We start from the raw sequence: 24631 nt of genomic DNA, 5'->3' as shown, positions 1-24631 counted from the left end.
AAGATTCAAATGAATTTGAGCAAACTTTTTGCTCACAGAACAAGATTGGAGAAATAATGACAGTAAGAAAACACTGAGCGCAGAAACTTAACTTTTAAATAATTAATTGCTCTTTAGTTATTGGTGTCTGCATCCAGAAATACCATAGTTACTGATTACAGCAAGCGGCAGCACTTTAGACAGTTATTTCTGCATCAAACTTTGAGCAGACCTCAGAGAGATGAGTTTGGAGGAGCCCCCACATATCCCACATAATGCTTCCATGGTGGTTTTATGTCTGTCTTTAGCAGAAGTTTTTAGAGGTGTTTGTTATGACATTGCCTTGAAGGCAACATATTTGAGAGGTAGCAATGTATATACCATGTCCTAGATGCTCTCACGTGTCAGTGTTTAGTTTTAGTAAGTTAATAGGGGTCTCTCGAGTAATAACCAGATACTACAAGTGACATTGCAGAAACCCTTAATTATGTGGCTGTGAAGTCATTGTTGTGGCTTGCTTTGAATTTAGTTCTGTATTTGAGCATAAAGGAAAACTTGTGGAGGCAAGTAGGATCTATTTATTTTCCTTTGATTTTTATTTATTAGTTCAATTATTAAAAAAAAAACCAAGCAGTGCCTTTTTGACAATAGTTTCTTAACTTTCTTGGAAATAATACAGGTTTATGGAGGAACACAAAGCTATGACTCAGAAATTCACAACCGAGCAAGAGATTCTTCTCCAAGAGCTGAAAAGAAACATGTGGATGAGCTGGAACTCCAAAAGTCAGCACCTACAGGAGAAGCATAAGCAGCAAATTTTGTCTCTGACAGCTGATTTTCAAACAAAACACCAAGCTGAAATTGAGACTCTTAAATCTACACTGGAAAGTAAACAGCAGATTCAGCTTGAAGGTTGTGTTGCTGAACTACAGATAAAGCATCAGGCCCAAATTGATGAGCTGGAGGCTAAACACTTATCAAATCTGGATTCCTTGGAGTCATCCTACCTGTCTGAAATTCAGAATATAAGAGATGAACATAGTCAGGCTTTGGAGAAGCTACAGCTGCAGCACATGGAACAGCTCCAAGAACAGGATAAACTGCATCAAGCACACCTGGTCCAGGAGATTGAGATGCTGAAATTAAAGCATGCTGAAGAACTTCAGCTTTCCCAGAATAATTTGAAAATTGAACTAGCTACTGTTCATATGGAAAAGCTTAAAGCCATGGCTGTTGAAGCAGAAGAAGCTCATAAGGTGAGTCAGGAAGAAACCTGTCATAGAAGGTGAAAATTTCGTGGTACATTGTGTGGGATCACCTTTTCCCTAGTTCTCAGGGTACGTTTTTATGCCCTCTTTGTACCAGCACTGACACTTGTGTGTGGCCACATTGAGAGCTGAAATAGGAACTCTAGCTGAAAATTAAGCCAATCTGTTGCCTCCTGCCCAAATGCTCACTCTAATGAGTTTTGTATCTCCAGTGTGTGGAAAAGGTACAAATGAGGTAAATCTTTCAGCAGAATTCAGACCTGAAAGTCTCCATTTTGCGGTTCAGAGCTTCTCTCTCTGACAGAGTTACCGTGTAATTCTTCAGAAGGTGATTAGAAAAAAGTAAATGTAATCTTGGAGGTTAAACCACATCTCTAGGAATCTAAAGATCCTCCCTAATAAGTAAGGGATTTACAAAACTTTCAGTAGACAAGAAAAATAAACCCATTTAAATGCTGTAAGGGTATGTATATGTATGTGTGCTCATCATTCACGAGGCAGTATTGTTCCTGTTTACTTGGAAAAGCTTTGATACAGGAGGAGAAGCAGGACATGTGTTGTACAAAGAGGTTGCAAAGATACTTGTAATGATTTCTTCCCCCCCCTCCCCTTTTTTAATTAATGCTTACACAGGATGATTTGAACATAGCTCTTCAAAATCAAAGGCAGTTGCTGGAAGAAGAAAAACGTCTGGCTCTGGATCTCTTGCGTGAGGAAGTATTGCATATGGAGGAAAAGCACAGAAAGGCACTGCAAGAGCTTCAGGATCTTCATGAGGCAGAAATTAGGAAACATAAGGAGGAGTACTCCAGGGAGCTGGAAGAAGAATTGGGGAAACTAAAAGCACAGCATGAACATGAACAAGAGGTCAGAATGTCGCTAATACCTAAAACCAAATAATCCATGCTTTATCTTAAAGTAAATTCAAGTTTTATTAACCTTAGAACTAAGATGCTTCTGGGGTTTTTTTAATAGTGCCAGTAGATATGAAGAGACAAATTTACATTTTAGGCCTTGCTTTATCTGAAAGGACTTAAGGCAATTTGTATATGTGTATTAGACTTATTTTTTAAAAAAAAAAATTAAGCCCCGTGTTTGCAGTACTCTCTTATGGGGCTGGGCTGGGCTTGCTTTCTTTTGAGATCCTTCAATTCAAAATTTTAAAGCTGCCATTTTGATTTAAAACTAGGGACCCCTGGTGGTCTAGTGGTTAGGATGCGGCGCTCTCACTGCCGCAGCCCGGGTTCGATTCCCGGTCAGGGAACTCCTTCGGGCAGATGGAGCTCGTCAGCCCTGTAAGGCCATCCATCTAAGAGAAGGTCACTCTAAACAAACCTACGTCCTGAGGACCTCGCTGCCACTGTCCAAGCTCACTCGGCCCTGGCAGATGAACCTTAGGATTAAAGGGTGGGCTCAGCTCAGCGCACACTGTGTCTCACCTAAAAAATCCACTGCGCAGGCTTGAAGGGTAAAGACCTTTCCCAAATCTTCGTTCGTGAAGACTGGCCATGGTGGAGTAGGGAATAATTTAGGTCATTAACCATTTGTGGAAAGCAACTGCTTTTTTAAGTAAAAATTCGTTGCTACATTTATTTCTTCTAACACTGATTTCTTCTTTTCTTAGAGAAATTATAGTAGGTACTACTTTCCCAAATGTGATTTCTCAGTGAGGTTGAGAAATATTCCTATTTGCTCTTAAAACTTTGACATTTCTTCTTGTTGGGAATGTTTATGTGTAAGCTTGATGTTTACTTTGATACTGAATGCTAAAAAGATTGATTATTATGCTAAGTTCTCTTTAAGCATCAAAATGGAATTAAGATCTTCTGTTCATTCAGTTTTTTTATGCAGTCTGACTTCTGTGCATGCAAGCAACCATGAGTGATGAAGACTTTTCACTTTCCTGTGTTATATGTTACATTCATGTAGCAGGCAAAATCACAAAGAAAATGAGCTTTATCCAGCTATAACCACGAAAAATATGTTAAAATACAATTAACTTTGGCTTTTTCACTTACTAATTTGAAAGTTGGATAGTGTTCCAAATAACTCTCAAATCACTTTTGGAAGAATAGATTGCCTAGGAAGGTAGTTTTGTTAGTTTTCTGGGAGGTTCTAATGGTTACTCAGTCTTTAAGCTCTTCATCCTAGAAAGAGGATTTATGACCATTCTGATGACTACTACTTAGAATAATAAGCAAAAAACCCCAAATGAACGAAAAAAATCCTCAAACCTTTCTCTGTTGTATCTCATAATTGCATTAAATATAGCTGTGTACTGTTTGTTCCCATTTGAACAAGAGAAATCACTTCTTAACAAAATATGCTCTCCCTGTGTTTCTTTCCTCCTCTTTCCTCCTTATTTCTTTGAATTTCTCTTGGGGAAGTATCTGTTGGAAAGAATAAGGAATACTTTATTAGTCTGATCTGATATTCTTGTGAATACAGGGTTGATACCTAATGCCAAGTTGCTTCTTATCTATTTTTATCAGCTTTCTTTTTCTGTACTCAGCATGATGATAGAAAGAAGCCCTGTATGACCTTGAGGATTGTGAACATGCTTTTAAGAATTTGGTTGAGCTTGATGGGTTTAGTTTGGTTTTATTTTTTCCCTAATTCTAATATTATCGTCTAAAATACTTTATATTCCTTACTTGTCTGCAGCTGTATGCTTCTGCATCGGCCTCTGAAGTAGAATCTGTGAGGAAAGCTCTTCTGGCTCAGTTTGAGGAGGTAAAATTGAAGCAGCAGCTTCAGTTCCAGGATGAGATTGAGCTGTTGAAGTGTCAGTCAGAAGTGCTGCTGGAACAGCAGATTGCACAGCTGAAGGTAGGCTCTGTGAAAATGCACTTCTGAATATGCACTGGGAGAGTGTTCTGCTGGAAAAGACCAACTGGTGTAAATTTCTGTTCTTCAGTGTCTAAAATGACGCTGAGTTAAATCTTTTCCTTGCTTTCGCCATGTTAGAAACTAGAAAGGTAGCATTGGAAATAAAGCAGTGTGATGTGAGCAGCTGTATTTACTACAGGGTTATTTTCAGGTTTTGAATTGGATATGAAATGGTGTCCTTCAAACAAAACCAAAAAATCAGTGGAAAATATTTACTCTAAGCAACATTCCTTGTGTACATGTTCAATTTGTCATTTGAGACATTTCTTCTTGGTGTCTGCAGAGACTTTGCCCTTGGCCTGTCATCCTGTGTCTACTGTACTCTTGTGTGTTTGGCAAAAACATATTCAGTGTTATCTGAGCTTTTACTAAGTCTGTGATGACAGTGAGCTCTTTGTGTATGAGATATTTGTTGTTGTTAATCTCTGCTTTCACGGATTCATCATTTGAGTTCTAAACTTCCATCATGATAAGCATCTTCAAGATGTTTCCTGCCTCTGACCTCTGTCTAGTCCTGACCATTCTTTGACTTCCCTCTGTCTGGTGCAACTCTCTTTTGAAACAGAGGACACAAGCGTGTCCTGAAAAGCTGCTGCAGGTGTATTTGACATTGCTGTCCTCAGCTGAACCCCAGCCTTCAGCTCACAGAAGCTGGACCAGACTGAGTGTTATGCAGATACTCCAAAAGTGGTCCCTGCTTTTCTCTCTCTCATGCTGCCCTAATTAGCATTTGGGACACCAGAAACCTCACTTTTTATTGAAATTTTGCCAGGGCTAATTCTCCTGCAGGTTCAGCTGTTTATGGGTTCCCCCCACATAAGCTTAATGACCGGTGTTTTGTCTCAGAAGAGACTGGCTGGATCTATTTGGAATGTCAGGCTGAGCTGCATTGTGTGCTGATACATATTTTTACAAGTCCTCCCCTGCCCACTACCCTGTGCTCATTTATGCAGTTGTCTTCATGCCAGCCAGTTTCCTTCTTTCCTTCCCTCTGCCTTGCCTAGCAGATTTCTAGTATTCAGAATTCCTCTCTATGGTCTGATACTTTAAGTGGATCTGAGAACAACACGCAGGCCTGTTTCAGAGACTGTCTGCAAATTCAGCGTTCTAGGTCAAGGAAAGTCCTCCTACTCCTTTGTGTCTGTTCACTTTTTACCTTCTTAACTGCTAAGTACAGTGCAAGGACTGACTCAGTCTTCTGCAAAGGATCAGGTGACTACATGTGCTCTGTTCTGAAGTCTTATTTCTTGCTCTGGGGAATAACTGTTTTCTTGACTTGCCAGTGTAAGAAATAGTTGGCAATCACCTTGGAATGCATTGGTGTTCATAGACAAAATTGCCAGAGTTTTTTTTATACTGTGATCATTTCCCAATTCTGGTATTGCAGAAACAATCACTAATCTGGGTTCCTTTTAGCCTCTTAACCTCTTCAGCATGTTCAGAGAAGGGCAATGGAGGGGGGAAGGGTCTGGATCACAAGTCCTCTGAGGATTGGCTGGAGGTGTTCAACCTGGAGAAAAGGAGGTTTGGGGAGACCTTCTCACTCCCTACAACTCCCTGAGAGGAGGGTGTAGACAGGAGGTGGAGATCAACCTCTTCTCCCAGGTAACAAGTGACAGGACCAGGGGAAATGGCCTCAAGTTGCACCAGGGGAGAATTAGATTGAGTATAAGGGAAAATTTCTTCACTGAAAGAGTGGTCAGGCATTGGAACAGGCTGCCCAGGGCAGTGTGGAATCATCATTCCTGGAAATGTTCAAAAAAAGCATGGATGTGGTGCTTAGAGACTTGGTTTAGCGGTGGGCTTGGGAGTGCTGGGTTAATGGTTGCATTTTGTAATCTTGGAGTGCTTTTCCAACCAAAAGTATTCTATGATTCTGTTTGGAAAGGGATAGCAGGACCTTGTTTCCCCTCCCCTATTTGCTGATGCAGGAGTGGGCAATGTCTAATAATCCCTTCCTTCAGAGTGCTTTCACAGAATCATGTAGGTTGGAAAAGACCTCCAAGATAATTGAGTCTACTCTGTGCCTGATCCCCACCTTGTCAACTCAGAGGACTGAGTGCCACATCCAGTTGTTCTTAAACGCCTCCAGGAATGGGGACTCCATCACTAACCTGGGCAGTCCCTTCTATGAAAGCCTGAAAACCCTTTCTGTGAAGAAATTCCTCCTGATGTCCAACCTGAACCTCCCCTGGTACAGCTTGAGGCCGTTTCTTCTTGTCCTGTCCCTTGTTCCCTGGGAGCAGATCCTGACCCCACCTGGCTACAACCTCCTTTCAGGTACTCGAAGAGAATGACAAGGTCTCCCCTGAGCCTCCTCTTCTCCAGGCTAAACACCCTCAGCTCCCTCAGCTGCTCCTCACAGGACTTACCCTCCAGACCCTTCACCAACTCCGTTGCTCTTCTCTGGACTTGCACCTCAATGTCTTTTTGAAGTGAGGGACCCAGAACTGGACAGAGGACTCAAGGCGCAGCCTCAGCAATGCTGAGTACAGAGGGATAATCACTGCCCTGGTTCTGCTGGCCACACTTTTCTTGATTTTGATCATGGTTTGAGCATGATTTTGTTGACTGGGGGTGTTGACTGTGTAAGTCACTGCTCGTTAATCCAGGAGGTAAAGTGTGTACTTCTGAAGAGTACAAAAAAAGTAGGGGGGATGTTTGATTGGGGTTTTTCTGGGAGGATGGTGGTGGTGTTTGTGGTTTTGGGGGTTTTCTTTCCTCTCTCTGTAAATCCAAGCGTATGTGATTTCTGCAGGATGAATTTGAAGCTGAAAAAAAGGCATCACTACATGACAAGGAGCAGATGTTGATTCAGGAGAGAGAGAAGGCACAGGCTGCTCACCAAAAGGAGCAAGAGATGTTATCAGTCCAGCTGCAGGAAAAGACAGCAGTAATTATCCAGGTGTGTGGAAAATATCTTAAACCTAGATTTTAAATATGCTTTGGGGTTGGCTTTTTTAGCACAGTGATCTCTTCTGTCTCAAGGTGTATATTGAAGGACTGCATGTATAATTCTTGTGGTATATTAAACTGTTTTGTTGGACCTTCCTGTTTAGGGGAAAAAACAGGAGTAACACTTGAGAATTTCCCTACTGGCAGTGCATTATTGATTCCAGCTCTTCTTGCAGGATTTGATGAGGTGTCAGAAGGTTGGCACTGGAGCAGAATGCTTTTCTTTCCTTGCAGTTTCCTCCCCAATAGATATTTTGACTTATTTGTTTTTGTTTACTTATGAGACAGTTTCTAACAAAATGCCACTAATTTGTTTTGGCAGCAAAATCTGGAGGTAGGGGTGGGTGTATACATACATACATGTATTTTTATTTTTATATGCATTCATTTTAATTGGATAAAGGTGTCATCTGAGCATACTAATATGAGGAGATAGTAATTTTTCCAGAAACTTGTTTTCAGATAGGGTTTATAAAACAAAGTTTAGGCAAAATGATTGACTTTGTTGCGTTGTCACTGCATTTCCACAGCTGGAGAAGAAAGTGGAGTCTTTAAAGCATGAAATAGAGGAGACCAACTTTGAACTGGAGGCACTCCTTCAACAGCAGGACAGGGAAAACCAAGAAGGAGGGAATTTGGTAGCCTTGTTGAGATCTGATATTGAGCAATCCAAGGAGGAAAGGTTTGTTCGGCTTTGGTTACATAATGTTTACTGCTTGGGGTTTTTTGTTTGCTTGTTTTCTCACTTCTCATAAAGAAATCAATAATCAGGCAAAATTAAGCCAGCTCAAATTAATAGTTTAGGATGATATGCTAGTTTTATTTGCAAATTTTTCAAGTTTTTTTAAAATTACCAACCTATCTGGCAAGGGTTCTTTTCTTGCTCTTTTTCGTGCAGTCTGGTGAAGATTTTGGCGTTTTGGGGTTTCCACTGTCTCTCATCTCAGAAAAATCTAAGAAATGGAGAAAGCCTCTTGTTCACAAAACCTCTCAGTGCAATGTGGATTGTTTTGATGTGTCATGGGAATATGTGGGTTGGAGAAACTGTCATGCTGAATAAGCTTTAAGAAGAATTCCCTCTCTCTCATCTTTAGGAAACTGGCTTACTGTTTTGCTTAAAACTAAAATGTTTTCAGAAATACAATTTTTGTTGTCAGCTCTGCCAGAGCACCCCTAGTTATTTTGATGTCACTGATACTATAGTAGTAGATGTATACTCCTTGCTGGTGCTTCCATGAATGTGGAAGACTCAGATGCTTGGGATTGCAGTATGATCTACCTGTGGAGAAAACAAAGGTGTTTTGGTGAGCCAGCTCTTTGACAATTACCTGGGGTTTTTTTTTGTGAGTCACCTGAATCATCTTTGCTGATAACTGTCAAACTATGGCAAAATACCCATTTTAGACTGTCAGCTTTTCAGTAGGTTCAGAGTGTCTTTCAAATCAAGTGCATGCAATTTTTGAAGTGTTGGATGTGCTTTCGTTCTAGGGAAAAACTGCGCGAATCTTATCAGCAGGTTTTGAAGTTGCTTATGGAACTGGTGAAGGCCACAATAGCTATTGAGGACCTTATCTGTAGCAAGATTGGTCTTTGTCTTGATGACAGCCTGGCTTCTGGAGATTCTAGAGAAGCTCACACTATTGTGGAAGAAATGGGATTTATGCAATATTTCAAAGCCAGAGAAAACCATCTAGAGAAAGGTGAGTCCAAATCGGCAAACCTGGATACATCAGCAGCTCATGTTCTTGAAAACTGCCTTTTCCTTTCCTTTTGTATGGATGAAGTTGAGAGAGGATATCTCTTGTTGCAATGTTTCTGTGTCTTTCAAAGCTGCTCCACACTTAAGACAGTGCATATCATGTTGTCTCAATTTGGTTCTTTAATAGTGCAACTACTAAAACGTTGTTGGAAAAGCCTGGGTGGATTATAGGACAGGAAAGATGGACTTGGTGAATGTGGAGTTTCAGGTCCTGATGTACAGAATAATAATCCCAAACGTTGTGAAAAGCCGTGGTGATTTTTTGACATTGAGTTGTTGATGTGTCTGAGGTTTACCTTGTACATCTCCAGGACCAACCAAGGTCACTGTCTGATGTCAGTTGTTATCTGAGTGACTGGTTTTGTTGCTAGCTGTCTTTTTTTTTTGTGTGTGTGTTTTTAAACAGCTTGCTTGTTTTCAGTAGAGGAGCTGCTTGATGAAACTCTCACAGAACACAACCAGCTGTCTCCAGGGGCTGATGAGGGGTCTGAGTTGAGCCAGTACTTATGTGAAAGTGTTTTTGCAAAGCCAGAATTGGCGTGTGAAAATGAAGAAATGATACTGAAAATTTGTCATCGTTTGCGCACTGCAGTGGAGAGACTTCTGGAACTGGTTACAGAGTCAACTAAACAAGTAAAGCTTTTTAATCTATGTAGAGCAGCCTGGTCTAGTGGAAGGTTGTGCTGGTTTAAAGGTAAACCAGCAGGGGAAACAAACTCAACTCAAAAGAGAGATTATAAGTCAGAATAACAATTTAATAAAATAATACAGTAAGTACGATTATACAGACAAACAATTGGTTTTAACCCACAAAACCCAAGTGTATAACCCAGCACCTTGGGGCATGAACAAAGTGGTGTTCTTTGGGCCCCCGGAGTCCAAAGTAAAAGGAGAGGGGAAAAACTGTTGGTGAGAGTGCTGTTGCAGTCTGGTCAAAAGTGGTGGTTGCAGTCTGGTCAAAGTGGTGGTTGCAGTCTGGTCAAAGTGGTGATTGCAGTCTGGTCAAAAGTGGTGGTTGCAGTCTGGTCGAGTGGTGGTCTGCAATCTTCCTCTGGATCCACGAGTGGTTAAAAAAGTTCCAAGACTCCAAGATTATATATTCTCCAGTTCAGGCAGGAATGCCCAGCACTTCTCTCAGGGTGGGGAGCTCCACAAAGGGTGTAAGGACAAGAGCATCCTCCTATCTCACAGACCTCTTAACACCTAGTTTATAGCCTGAGGAGTCAGGCTCTATGGGCAGATGGTGTAAATGGTTCATTGATAACAGTTTCTGGGAAATGGCATGGAAGGCTATAGAATACGCAGTTTTGGGTTATACCCATACAGTGATGAACTGGTCCCAGATGTTCTAACTAGGACAGAGGTGTCCCTGTCAATGGCAGGGGTTTGGAACTGTGTGGTCTTCAAGGTCCCTTTCAACCCAGACTTTTCCACGATTCTATATATAACACTGAAGATGTGAAATCAGTTTTAAGGCTATATATTTGGCCTTCTAGCAGTTCCTGTGGGAAGGCAATAAGTTGGTTGCCTTAAGTAGATTTAAACTAGCATTTTAGATTCATTTGGTAACTTTGAGGGGAGGTTTTTTGACAGGTTTTTGTTGCACTTCATGTCAATGCTTCTCCAACATCAATAAACAGGTTCAGGAAAACTCAGGCTGATGTTAAAATGTTGTGGGAATATGTGGATAGCAGCATACAAACATCCTTGTATTTATATACTGTTCAATTGTGATAATTGTTCAGAGATTTTGGGCAAAGTCAACTTAGTACTGAAATGAAACTTCAAAACTTGGGCCTTATTGCATAGATGGGTTTTTATTGAAATGTCTGCAGTGTTATTACGCTACATGTGTATCTGAGATCTGATGCTTGGGGAAATTTTTCACTTGTAGCTGGAGAAAATGCATGAAAACCACGCACAGTTTGAAGAGGAGTTCAGCCGCCGAAATCAGGAGACTGCCCAGGTGGTGAGTCAGCACCAGGAGCTGATGGAGTGCCTCAACGAGGAGAGCGAGGCCAAGAACCAGCTGGCACTAGAGCTTCATAAAGCAGAGGGTAAGAAAATGAAATTAATGTAATTTAATGAGGTTTCAGTGTCCTTTACTCATGGCTCGTTCCTCCCAATACCTGTGGTGTGACTTGATGATCCTTGTGGGTTCCTTCCAACTCGGCTTGGTCTGTGATTCTGTGCTTTCTATGGCCTGGATTTCTTGGGCTCTGAATCTAACATCTGATCTTCCTTTCTGGAGATTCTGTTCTTCAAACCTCAGCCCCCAGCAGAGGATGTGTCAGGATGTTGTGAGCTGATCCCAGGCCATCAGAAGCTTAATGATCCCCATTTGAATTCTGTAGACTTGGAGACATTCTGTAACATGGCAGCCTTGTAAAATCTGTTAAAATGTATCAGTTAATGTATTCTATTCCTTAAGGTACTTCAAAAAGTCTAACTACAGTGTAAACTTAAGTCATCTTTTACTTCTTCCTTTCCATGTCACCTTCGGTCATTTGCCAAAACTTGCTTACTCATGTTTTCAAGCTGCTTCTTCCCTATAGATGAGTTTGTCCGTGTCTTTATTTGCATTCTGACTTGGGATTTTAGGCATTATCGAAGGCTACGTCACAGAAAAAGCTGCATTAGAAGAGGCCTTGAACCTGAAAGAGGAGTCCGAGCGTCGCCTTGTTGTGGAGCTGGAAAACATGCGGGAACGCTTCCAGGAGCTGACCCAGGAGCAGGCAATTCTTGGTGAGGAGTGAGTATGGCACTTGGAGTGGAAAACAAAGTTGTCCCCTATCAGGGCAGGCTGCAGTGTGTTTCTGTAATGAATCAGTGCTTGGTTTGATGACCCGGTGAGCAGCTCAAACTGGCACAGACGTGAGAGGGTCTTCCTGTAAAAGCAGCAAGTAAAATAAAGCAGCTGGTTCTTTGCTTGTAAGATGATAATGCTGTTAGTGAACAGTACTGCTGTAGCTCTGTGCTTAGTTAGAAAGGGATAGATCATCCTCAGTGCAATCACACAACACCCACTGACAAGGGATCAGACTCAGCCAGCACGGGTTTAGGAAGGGCAGGTCCTGTCTGACCAACCTGATCTCCTTTTATGATCAGGTGACTCGCCTGGTGGATGAGGAGAAGGCTGTGGATGTGGTCTATCTGGACTTCAGCAAGGCCTTTGACACTGTCTCCCACAGCATTCTCCTGAAAAAGCTGGCAGCCCACGGCTTGGACAGGGGCACTTTGTGCTGGGTCGGGAACTGGCTTGAGCGCCGGGCCCAGAGAGTGGTGGGGAATGGAGCTGCATCCAGTTGGCGACCGGTCACTAGTGGTGTCCCCCAGGGATCAGTGTTGGACCCAGTTCTATTTAATATCTTTATTGATGATTTAGATGAGGGGATTGAGTCCATCGTCAGCAAATTTGCAGATGACACTAAGCTGGGGGGGAGTGTCAATCAGCTGGAAGGCAGGAGGGCTCTGCAGAGGGACCTGGATAGGTTGGAGAGTTGGGCTGATTCCAATGGGATGAGGTTCAACAAGGCCAAGTGTCGGGTCCTGCACTTTGGCCACAACAACCCCATGCAGTGCTACAGGCTGGGGACAGAGTGGCTGGAGAGCAGCCAGACAGAGAGGGACCTGGGAGTTTGGATTGACAAGAAGCTGAACATGAGCCAGCAGTGTGCCCAGGTGGCCAAGAAGGCCAATGGCATCCTGTATCAGGAACAGTGTGGCCAACAGGTCCAAGGAAGTGATTCTTCCCCTGGACTCAGCACTGGTGAGGTCACACCTGGAGTGCTGTGTCCAGTTCTGAGCCCCTCAGTTCAGGAAAGACATTGAGGTGCTGGAGCAGGTCCAGAGGAGACCAACGAGGCTGGTGAAGGGATTCGAGCACAAGTCCTCCACATGAGGAGAGGCTGAGGGAGCTGGGGCTGTTCAGCCTGGAGGAGGCTGAGGGGAGACCTCATCACTCTCTACAACTACCTGAAGGGAGATTGTAGCCAGGTGGGGGTTGGTCTCTTCCCAGGCAACCATCAGCAAGACAAGAGGGCTCGATGTTAAGCTGTGCCAGGGGAGGTTTAGGTTAGATGTTAGAAAGAATTTCTTTACAGAGGGGGTGGTCAGACATTGGAATGGGCTGCCCAGGGAAGTGGTGGATTCTCTGTCCCTGGAGATTTTTAAAAAGGGACTGGATGTGGCACTTAGTGCCATGGCCTAGTAACCGCAGTGGTAGTGGATTAAGGGTTGGACTTGATGATCTCGGAGGTCCCTTCCAACCCAGCTGATTCTATGATTCTGTAAGTGTTGAAGCAAATAAGAGGCGTGTGTTAACTCCACTTAGTGGCAACAGGTAATTGGCACCTAATTAATAACTGAAATGCTGGTTCTTTGGTACTGCAGTCGAAAGAGTTGGAGCTTGGAGGCTTTTGACTGCTTTTAGGACTAAGGAGATAGCTTAATAATGACAGAAAAAAATAAACTTCTTCTGGAAGATTATTTGAATTGTGATGATGTGTACTCAGTTTCAGACATAAGCTTTTCCCCTGCTCCCCAGCCTTGTCCTGTCCAAACACACACACGTGGTCGGTCAGGGTGACGGGAAGAATTTTAATGGTCAAGGATAGAGACTGTTTAGGTTTTTAAAGGAAAGTATATGGGTTGAAAAAGCTGAATGAGGTAGTGCTCTTGCAGAGGATAAGGTGAGGCAAGGATCTTAAGCTTTTAGGGTGACTCACTGCAGGCCAGAGCCACTGAAATACTAAATCATATTCGGGTAAGTAGGTGCAAGTAATCAAGTAAGTAGGTGATATGATGTAAGCTAATTACAGGGAGCTTGTGTGGGGAAGTGGAGTAGTGTAAGGGGAAACTCTTCAACATAGTGGATGAAGTCTACTAATATTCAAAAAGAGAAAACTTGCACTGCAAATGAAAGAGCACATATTTTAACAGTGACAGCAGTGATTTAATAAAGACCCTGAAGAATCTCAGTGTAGTATAGCTGGTTTACATATAAGATAACTTTTTGATTAACAGGAGAAAGTTCAGAGTTATGTGATTTGCACTGCAAAGCAACTCAAGACTAGGTTGTGCTGCTTCTTAATGATAACTCTGTGAATTATTTAAATGGCATTATATAGTTTTGACTTCTTGAACTAGCAGCCTTAGTGCCCTTCTAGTACTTCTGTAAGTGAATTTCTCTGTATTATCTTCTAGTAGAAATTTTACTGTTTGTGATCACTGCCTTTCCATTTCTGGTAACGCCAACATTACACTACCCTCAGCTGTGTCACCACAATGCCACCCTCAGCTATATTGCATAGATCTTTTCTGACTGAGCAGACTGTGTAACAGGGAGTTGTACACAGGGCAACATGCTTAGGTCAGAAATAAAGACAGCAAGTAACAGTTTTCTAGTGAAAAACTGTTACCTGCCTCTTGCCTCTCCGAGTCTCAACTCTGCCGTTGTCCTGCTCTTGTGGTTCTGCATTTGACCTTTAAAGCATAGTACAATCAAAATACTCATGTTGTACATAGAATCATAGAATTATTTGTGTTGGAAGGATGCTTTAAAGGTCATCTAGTCTGACCCTCCTGTAGTAACAGAGACATCTTCCACTAGACTAGACCAGACTAGAATATTTTCACTTAGAACTGACTTAGAGCAATCCATCCTGACAACTTTTAGTCAGCCCAAAGTTAAAGCATGTTATTAAGGACATTGACCAAATGCCTCTTGAGCACTGACAGGCTTGGGGCATCCACCACCTCTCTAGAAAGCCTGTTCCAGGGTTTGACCACCCTCTTGGTAAATAAATGCTTGCCAATGTCCACTCTGAATCTTTCCTGGTGTGGCTTTGAACCATTCCCACACTCCTATCACTGAAAACCAGGGAGAGAAGACTAGCATCTCCCTCCCCACATTCCCTCCTTGGGAAGTTTCAGGAGCAGTTTCCTGAGGTCACCCCTCAGCCTCTCTTTCTCCAGCCTAGACAAACCCGGAGCCCTCAGCCTCTCCTCACAGGACAGGCCTTCCAGCCCTGTCGCCAGCCACTAGACCAGGTTGCTCAGAGCCCTGTCCAACTTGACCTTGAACGTTTCATGGGATGGGGCATCCACCACCACTGTGGGCAAACTGCCAGTGTTTCACCACCCTTATCATGAAAAATTTCTTATCTTCTATCTAGTCTGAGTCTACCCTCTTCAGTTTGAAATTATTACACCATGTCATATTGCTACTAAATGCATAGTACCTAAGTTAGTATTAATAGTTGTGTCTGTCTCTGAGCTCTCTTCCTCAGGGGAAAGACAGCAGAACATAAACTGGTCCAGGGGCTGTGCTTGCTTTACAGCAGTGATTATGGCATTGAGTAACATATCCCATAGGAAATGCAAAATCATTCCTTGGTGGTGTTGAACACAAGTACGACTGTGGGTTATGGAAATGTGTGACAGATTGCAGGACCTGTGCCAGGGAGTCCTGCTGGGCCAAATGCTGCTTTAGATCCCCTGACAGGAGATAAAAGGAAGATTTGAGGCATTGATTATTCCACCTCTATATAGTGAAAATTGCAAAAACATAGTATTGATTGTCTTAGAAAATGCAGAAGTGACTGGCCAAGGATGTTGCAACAAGCTTGCAGGGTTATAATGTAAAACCATTTCTGTAGTAGCTCTAGTCCTATTACAGACATGAATCAATGTAGATCATCAGGAGCTTTGTGTCATAATAAAGATGAAATACAATTATGCCAAAAAGAAAAGGTAGGCCCTATCTGTATTCCATACAGATTTTTAGTGATTTTAGAAGATTGGTAGGTCAGAAAAAAGAAGAGGAGAGCAGAATGAATTATGGGAGGAAAGAGGAAACCCAAAATAAGCAAGAAGGATCTGTGGAGTTATACATTGACTTTGGAAGTCTGTTGCTGAAGTAAAATTTGTAGGTGCCAAATTGGAAAAGGCATTTTTATTTTTTTCCTCCTAAACTAAAGTAGGCACACTTAACTCCTGAGTGGCTGACATTTAGATCTGATACATTCTTAGTTGCTATGATTGTTTTGTGGTCCACTTAAAATATAATTCTCCTATAATTTTTTAGATTAATTTTATTTACACACACATATATATATATTCATAGATGTGTTCTCTTGTATATTCACTGTCTCTTGTTTCTAGACTTTTCCCCAGAAGAGCGTGAGCTGGGTAAACCAAAACCCTCAAGTGAATAAAAGGTTACCAGGGTAAATTCCTGTTGGAGTGAAAAAGCTGCACTGAGCTGTCTTGCCTGTTACTGTATCTTTATTCCTTCTCTCCGTTCAGATCTCCCTCAAACACTATTTTTATTTAACCTATTTTTGGTGACCGCCTCACTGTCCTGAAATTTGCTGCTGCTCTCTGAAAGAGAGGGGATGTATAACTGAGCTGGTTACAGTGTATTTTGGGATTGACATTCTCCCAGTAGCAGCAGCCCAGCTCTTGCCAGCAACTCGTTACAACTTGAACAGTTACTTTTGCTGCAAGTGCCGAGTCCTAAAATTCATCCCCTTTCTCCCACCCCAGCCATCTGTAGTACTCTTCCTCTGGCTTGGAATTGTTTGTAGTAGGTGGAAAACGTGATAAATATAAATCATCTTGTTTGGGTTGACATGGCTTATTCCTTGAAAAGCTGACGCCTCCTCCCGTTTTTGATGTGGAGTAACTAATGTGAGTAGAATGGCCTCGCTAATTAAATGCACTCAGAATGGAGCTTGGCATTTGCTAATGATTTTGGGAGTGGGGAGGAGTGTGCTGCGGCATTACTGAAGGGGAATTGCATGATTTGAATAAGCATTAATAAAATAGCAGGTTTTGTCTACAAAGGAACAGATCTGTGAGCTGGTGATCTGTTTGTGTTGCTTGAAATTCTATTTATACAGTTGGGGACATGTGCTTAAAAAAAACCAAAAAAAAAGGTCAAAAATTGGTCAAACAGATTGCACTTACTGAGATTGCCAAAATTTGATACCTGCTTTCTATTAAATACTGCTGATTCCAGGTAAAATCCGTTTCCCTAATTATTTTTTTTCCATTAACTTGCATTTCTGTCTGAGGAGGTGACTGTGACTGGGTAACTCAGTGTTATCTAATCAGTATTTTGTTCCTCAGAAAGCACTACTGTTCCTTTGGAAGCTAAAGGGAAGGCATCAGCCATGTTTCTTAGGATATAGAAGGAAAAATTCCTGTGCTCGTTTTCCCAAATGTCAGTTCTTTTCTCACAGGGTCTGTCTACGTCCATGACCTTCCTCTGGGTGCACAAATAACAGTGTGCACAGGACCTTGCCCTCCTCTCTGCACCATGTGTAACCAAATACACTATAGAGTGCTATTTTATTCCCATTATTCCCATCTCCAGCCTGCCAAAACCCAACTCTTGGCAAAAGATATCCTCTGTTTTGCAGCTGTGACTGGGATTGTCTCCTAGTGGAATTCAGACTGTTGGCTTTTTTCTGTGTGTTTCAGCTGCTTGCTCTGCTGCATCTCATGGTACATGTGATATATGATACATCCAATGCAGCTGCAAGGGGGCTGGGAGAGAAACTGGGGGAGACTCTTCATTTCATGCATTCTGCCAGAGCCTGAATTACATCCACAACTCAATGAACTTATGAATATTTATTGTGATTATTTAGCACAATGCTAGAAAAGGTAGAGAGTGTGGCCCCGTTGTTTTTATATAGTCCATGGCTCCTGGTAATTGTACATGTGCAAAATGAGTGCTTAGAGGGGAATGTAGTTGTAATCGACAACTGCAATCTCTCAAAGACAGGAAGTACTTACCAGGACGGGAGCTTTTTGAGATTTGTAATCTGTGTGGGATTTGTATTTATCAGCCGAAAGCAAACTTAAACTGGCAGAAGGAGCCCAGTACCAGTATACTAATGTGTAAGAGAGGGCAGGGCTAACATGCTGTGTAGAGTGAGTGCAAAATAAAGTGGTTTGTGTTTCCTTCAGCTAGGTGTGCCATGCTCTCATATTGGCTGTGCAAAGGGACCAAGGAGCAATTTTATGTCCACTTCAGCTGGTTTCAGAAGGTGGCCATGGGTGCTTAGCAAATTGATTAAAGAATCTGGTACAGTTCCATGTGTGCTGAGTTTTTATTTGCTCAATTAACCTCTTAGTTTTTACTTGCATATCTTAATATCGTCTTAATGCAGAGAAAGTATAGTTGCTGCAGTGAGACCAGTGTGACTAAATCCTGGAATCACGGGGTTGCTGTGGCCCTCGAGAGCTCATGTAGTCCATACTTTTGTCCCAAATCAGAATCTACTTTCCTTGTTTCTCTTTGTCCAGCCTGTTTGATTTCCAGAGCCAGAGATTTCCCAGACCCTGCACATTCTGTTCCATTATCCTCACCATGGTGACATTTTCCCCAATGTTTAGTGTAAATATTGTTTCCAAACCTGTGACACTTATCCTCTTAAGCATGAATATGGAAATGTTGCTTATTTTCAAGTGTGTAGAGATGTAATTAAATACCTGTGGATAGTGAAACCCTAGAAAAAAATGTTGCAGGCAGGCTGTGGTTGTCCATTCTGGAAAGTGGGCTGGATGACCACTTAAGGTCCTTAGACTTACCTTTGACTGAAAACATTTAAGGTGATGATGGAACATTTGAAAAGTAAAATGATGATCTCTTGCAGGACCTTGCTTTGATACAAAATAGGCTTCTGTTTTTCATACTCAGCATACTCTATGTTTACATAAAAGTAGCTTTGCTTCATGAGTGTTCACAGTAGAGTCTCAGTTTTGGCCCCCTAAACAGCGTATTGAGTGCATCCAACTGATTGAAAATTCAGTTTGTAGCTATAAATTAACTCTTGATAACTTAAATAATTTAAACTATATACATTTTCCTATTTGTGGTAATGCTTTTGCAGTCTGTAGATGTACCATCTTTTTCCCCAGGTGTTTCTTCCCTTTGTAATCTGAGAACTGGACCAATTTTCTGTAAGCATGATTTTTCTGCAGGTTTTAATCCCCACTCTGGTTCAGAGAAATACAATAACTTTGCTTTCTCATAGCAGCTGGCCTCAGGGTTGGGCTGGGCACCAGTGGCCACTGGAAAGATGGACTGGGTGCTAATTTACCAGTATAGATGGCAGGGGCAGTATATCCAGCATGACATGAGGCAGGGAGTAATGGAGAAACTGGATAGTGGATGTCTAAGGAAGATCTTGGCATGAGAGTGTGGAGGAATCAAGAATTCTATATTGGCTGGCTCGATTAAGAGAACTGGGAAAGAAGGGTGGCAAGGATTTAGGACAGAGCAGCAAAGGATGGGACAGTTGGAAGGGTTGGTATGAAAGATTAGGTGGCTGACAATGGTGTTTGGGGCTTAAACCTGGGGATGGAGCACCTCTGGAATGGAGTGAATTGGGAGGATTGAGGACTGGTGTGGTTTGGAAAGAGCCTCAGGGGCAAGAAGAGTGTGGAACTGGGGTTGAGAAGGCGAGGACCTAGGGAGTGAACTTGAAGGATTCCTGATCAGGTGAGATGGGGCTCTCTGGAATTAGGAGGTCTCCAGGGGTGAAGGTGAAAGCTTTCTAAGGGTTTAGAATGTCTCCAACCAGGATTCACTTAGGGATTGAGAACAGATACCCCTGGCCTCCTTTATTAAGATGGCTTTTGGAGACCCCATGAGCAGTCATGCATCAGAATTCCTGTTGTGTCTCTTCTAGCCCATCTCAGGAATATTTTTCTTTGTTTTGATGCTGTCCAAAATACCTGAATTTAATCTCATCTGAAACATTTGATTTTTGTGCCCTGCACTGACAGACTTTTGTTATTTTTGTGTTCTTGTTCAGGTCTACTCAAGGAAGTAGAATTTTTATCAAAGGAGAAATTAGAGCTTCAGTGTCAGGCAGAAAAGGACCATTCCAACTTACGCTCTCAAATGAAGGTTTTGGAGGTGGAACTGGAAGAACAGCTGCACAGTAACCAGGACCTGGCTACACAGTTACTGGAGGTTGCTGAATTAAAACAGCAAATTCAAGTTCTTGAAAAACAGCTTAAAAACCAGCGGCAGTTCATGGACGTAAGTGAGCCTGGGACCACATTTCCATGGGTTTGGAGGTGATAAATTCTTCTCCTGGTTTTTGACTGCAACTTAGAAGATGGTTCCTAAAATGGTATATTTTTAGTTTTGTTTGAAATTAAGACTTTGGTATTCTAGTCTCATAAAAGAAATAAAAAAGTTAATTTTTTCAATTCCCTCTCTGTAGTATTGCAGGATAATTCTTCCTTTTTATTAATTGATAGTTGTAGTTTTTATGTACACTGAAGTCAAAAAGGTGGGTTTTTTTCCCTTCTCTGTAATTGTAGATATGCTTTCAGGGCTACTAGAAGGTGTTAATTATTTTTAAATGGACAGTTTCTTCACCACAAAAACAACCCCCAAAGCATTCTTGTTCACAATATTGTAATGAAATGCCAAGTTTCTTTCTCTCTGGCTGGGTTTACAGGAACAAGCTATAGAAAGAGAACATGAACGCGATGATTTTCAGCAGGAGATTCAGAAACTGGAAGAACAGTTAAAACTGTCAGCAAAATCACAGACTTCAGGACAGCCCAGAGAATACAGAGTGAGTAAAATAACACTTAATGACCAAAGGAGTTTGTTTACTGCAATTAAATAACAAAACCTGTGCTTTCTTGGAGATATGGCTCCTGGGAGACTTTTTTCCCCCCCTCCGTTGTTGCCCAGAGAGCAGATTTTTCTTCCCCAACTGACTGAACTACATTTAGGCAGTGAGAATGCACTTATATTATTTGTTAGAGTGATGGAAAGAACTGTTGTATGTGCTTTACAGTAAGGTTTCACAGCCTCTGAGTCTGATTTAAGTGAACCAGGAGGACAACACTAGAGACACTCTGCTCTACAGAGCACATCTGAGGGATGACTTCTGGGTTCTAAATGTATTTATTTTTTTCCAGCTATAGCAGTTATAATAGAGATGTTCTTTGTCTGCAAAGAACATCCTATTTAGGTTTATAATGAGCCCTTGTTTACACATGTTCATTTTTTTGATGCTTGGTTTCAAACATTAACTTTTGCTTTTTCTTTTTCTTTTTCTTTTTTTTGGTTGGTTGTGTTTTTTCACATAAATGAACATTATACAGAACTGTGAATTGATTCTACAGGTATGGAAAACAGCATGAACATCTCTTTAACTTTTCTTTCCTTTTACTTTCAATCCTTTCTAGATCTGCTTTAACTTTTCCTCCTCTTCTTGATATGTCAAGGCGTGACTTGGAGCTAAGGCTACAGGTTTTAGGGTGGCAGAATTCTTTCAGGGAATGAGGAACTGCTTTCAGTTTAATTTCCTTTGCATAAATAGTTTGTTCTCCTGGCTTATTGCTCAAAGGTATTACAGGCAGTTATTCACTGTACCAGAGCTTTTTGTCATGAAAGGAGAAGTTGAGGTTTGGAGTATATGGAACAAAGATACTGGAATGGTGGTGATACTGTGCCTTAGCCTTCAGCTTTTGTTTGTGACCTGGTGCTTACCAAAACTTCAATGTGTAAACTACTTAGTTACATTTCTATCTGTTTATTTATGTATAGTTTATGGAATTGTGTACCTCAGTGTTAGAAAAACTTGTCTTGTAAGAGCAACCGCATCTTTGATAGAGCAAATTTTCCATGCTGGAGGGCGTGTGAAAAAATTAACTGCTGTAGCTTTGCAACCCCTTTCAGAAAGGATGAAAACTTAACTTGGAGAAAGACACACTAGGATGGTAACTAAGCAAGTGACATTTGTAGGTAGGGTGAGGAATGCAGGCATTCCACGCCAAAAAGGAAACGTCAGGATTTATTTGGTTGTTTAATGCAGCTGTAACATCAGGAAGCGCTTAACTCGCTGCAAACCACACCAGTTCAAGTGAACTGCTAATTCCTGCATGTAGCAGCTATAACAAGCTCACAGTTGCCCTCTCTGCTGTTCACTGGGCTTGAGGTATGTGGGAGTGGGATTATTTTGGGGAAAGAGTGCTGGCTGGTATTTGGGAGCTGCAGTGTGCTCCGTGAGGGTGAAGGTTGTGGAAGCGTTTCTTTCCTTAGCTACAGGATTGCAATACCAGCTTCCTAGCAATGTGGTGTTAAAATCACACTTTTCATGTCTGAAGTGTCATAGTTTTGGGATTCTGATGTCCAAATTTTATAGCATTAGAAAGGTTAGACTTCTAGAATATTTTTCTATACCCAAAAGCTTTACTATAAGGCCTTAACTGTGTTATGCTTAACAGTTGGTCAGTTGCTGATGAGATGAGAAGACAGTAAGATACATACATAATTAAGGAAATGTTTATGTGCCTGTAAGCAGTTGAAAATATGATGTTAATCACTTTTGGTTTTCTTAACCAGCCTCTGACACTCTCCATGCTTATTAATTTGACTCTTTTTCTCTATTTGGCTAGAGTGTGTTTTGCTGCTTTAGTAGTATCTGTATAATACTTTGAAGACATAAAGTTCTGTCTTAATGCAAAGAATTTTTATTTTATAATGTCCAAGTGGGATTTGCATCAATTCAGACACTTACTGATGAACAAAGCATTTATTTTGTGAAGTTTCATCTTCCTTGCTCATTGGTGTTGACCAGGTTATTTCTCCTTTCCAACTGCTTTCCTGCCTGAGCTTGCTTTCAATGTGCTTAATGACTTTATCATGCCTTGAGGTAGATTCTGTCACACACCCCCACCAAAGCTCCTAGCCTTGCCTTCACCTTGATTACTGGGATGAATGAATGACTGTTTTCCTGCAGCTGTGTATGGTTGGATCTCAGTGAGCTCAAATTCAAAATTGGTATCCTCTTCGTATTTAAATGATTTTTGGAAAAAGAAGTACCTATCCTATGTTGACTCCTGGGAATCTCTCTGATTTGTAGGCATTGGGTATGTTACATTGCATATTTGTCTTTCAGTTCTTGGTATCTTCCTTTAAACAGGAATTCCTTGGAATATTGGAAGAGGGTTCTGAGGTTACAGAAATAAATCTAATGCTGTTCATAATAATTCATGTAGTCTTGGGGTTTTTTTTAATCTTAAAACAAATCCCCCACACCACAAGGCTCCTTTGAGAGCATGCCTTCATCTAGTATTTTGTGAGAATACTGCAAATATTATTTAATTAAAAATTAAATCAAATGTCTACCTAAGAGCTGCTCCCTTTGGAAAACAAGATTTCAGAAAGTTAATTTTACTTTTTCATCCTTTCTGTCCACGTCTAGTTTTATTTTCACCTGGGATTTTAGCACTTCTTTAGACTGTAGTAAAACTCCACTGCTTTAAGTAAAATCACTCCTGCTTCCAATTGAAAGTTTGTTATATTGCCTGAATGTATGTACACTGTGATTTCTGTAAAGGTAGAATCTTTGCAAGCAGAACTAAAGGAGAAGATGGATGATTACAATAAACTGTTATTAGAAAAGGAGCGAAAACACCAGGAAATTACAGCTCGTGATAAAGAGATAGAAAAACTGGTGGCACAGATCCAAGAGCTGAAGTGCAGCGGTGCTGAGGTCTCCAAGACTGTACATTCATTGGAACAACAGCTGCAGAAAATGAAGAAAGTGGAAACTGAACTGAAACAAGTAATTTTTAAATCCTTATTGAAGTGGGGTTGGCATTATGTGGCAGTGGCTTTGTAGGGGTTATTGGTGGTGCTTGTGACTCCCCGCACCCAGTGGTGAGTTAAACTGGTGTATTAATGGCAGATATCACAGCCACAGTTTTAAATAAAATCTGGTTTTACATACTCCAAGTCCACTATAGAGACTTAAGTACTGCTTGTAAGTAGTGTAGCTTATACGCTACTAATAAAACTTAGTCCAAGTCTTACTGTGGAGCTTGCTTTTAATAGTTGTCATGCTTGTGTGGTTCAGAGCTGCTCTTGTGCTTGCCTGGAAGTTTCTGAGAAGGTGATGTTACTGAATATTAAACACTGAGGGTCTTCGTAAGTCCCTATGTTTAAAGTCATATTATCTTAATCTGTAGCCCTTCTTGCTCTGTGTCTTTAAAGCCAAATCTGTTCACCATAATCTGAAGTTTTTAGTGCTTTGTTACTACTGCAGATTTAATCACAGCTTAGAGTTAAGAATTACATTCCATTTAGCAAAAGTATTTGTCTTTGAACAAATATTTGATTAACTTTTTTTTCTACCATCTTAAAGTAAATGTTCAGTTTCCTGCCAACAGTTTTCCCAGATTGAGTATTGTTGGGAGCTTTGTAGAGATCTTTTTGCCCACAGTCACATAATAGGAGGTTATAGAGAAGGTGGAGTCAGACTTGGAGGTGCATAGTGAAAGGATGAGAAGATATGAGTATAAACTGCAACAGGGGGAATCCCAATTCAGTGGTAGGGTGAAGGGGTCCTACTGGGGGCAGCCAGATGTTGAAAAAGGGGGCTCAGAGTGGCAGTGATGCCTCTGCTGTATCAGAATGCCCTGAGCAGAGCCAAGTTCGTTCTCCTTTGAGTCAGATGCTGGACCAAGGAGCTCTAGAGACCTTTCCCAGCTTAAGCCTTTCTGTGGTTTTATCCACACATACAAAAGCCATACCCATTCATTTTCTGTCTGCCTTGGATTGGATGGAGACTGTGGTGCTTCTGTTGGCAAGGTTTTTTTAATTAGAAAAAATAAAGGAGTAAAACTTCAGTGAGCTAAAACACTGAATTGTTTTGAATTCCTATTTCTTTATAGGCTGTTGAGATTATGTGCTTTTCCTGTACTGGGTTTGTCAGGGACGCTGAAGTGTTTT

General features: G+C 41.4%; 1 protein-coding gene across 1 annotated transcript in view; it reads left to right on the top strand.

Annotated features, from left to right (window-relative positions):
- Positions 1-24631, top strand: part of PCNT (pericentrin) — a 73588-nt gene that overhangs the window by 21554 nt on the left and 27403 nt on the right. Inside the window, 13 exon segments of the mRNA XM_032692841.1 lie at positions 659-1235; positions 1881-2114; positions 3912-4076; positions 6895-7041; positions 7622-7773; positions 8580-8791; positions 9272-9483; positions 10745-10907; positions 11452-11595; positions 19683-19912; positions 20340-20459; positions 20998-21018; positions 23238-23465. Coding sequence (XP_032548732.1) covers positions 659-1235; positions 1881-2114; positions 3912-4076; positions 6895-7041; positions 7622-7773; positions 8580-8791; positions 9272-9483; positions 10745-10907; positions 11452-11595; positions 19683-19912; positions 20340-20459; positions 20998-21018; positions 23238-23465 — 2605 coding nt within the window.

This window comes from Chiroxiphia lanceolata, chromosome 7 (genome assembly GCF_009829145.1).
Source record: "Chiroxiphia lanceolata isolate bChiLan1 chromosome 7, bChiLan1.pri, whole genome shotgun sequence".
Taxonomy (NCBI): Eukaryota; Metazoa; Chordata; class Aves; order Passeriformes; family Pipridae; genus Chiroxiphia; species Chiroxiphia lanceolata.
Note: the sequence above shows the minus strand (reverse complement) of the source record. Positions and strands in the feature narration are given on the sequence as shown.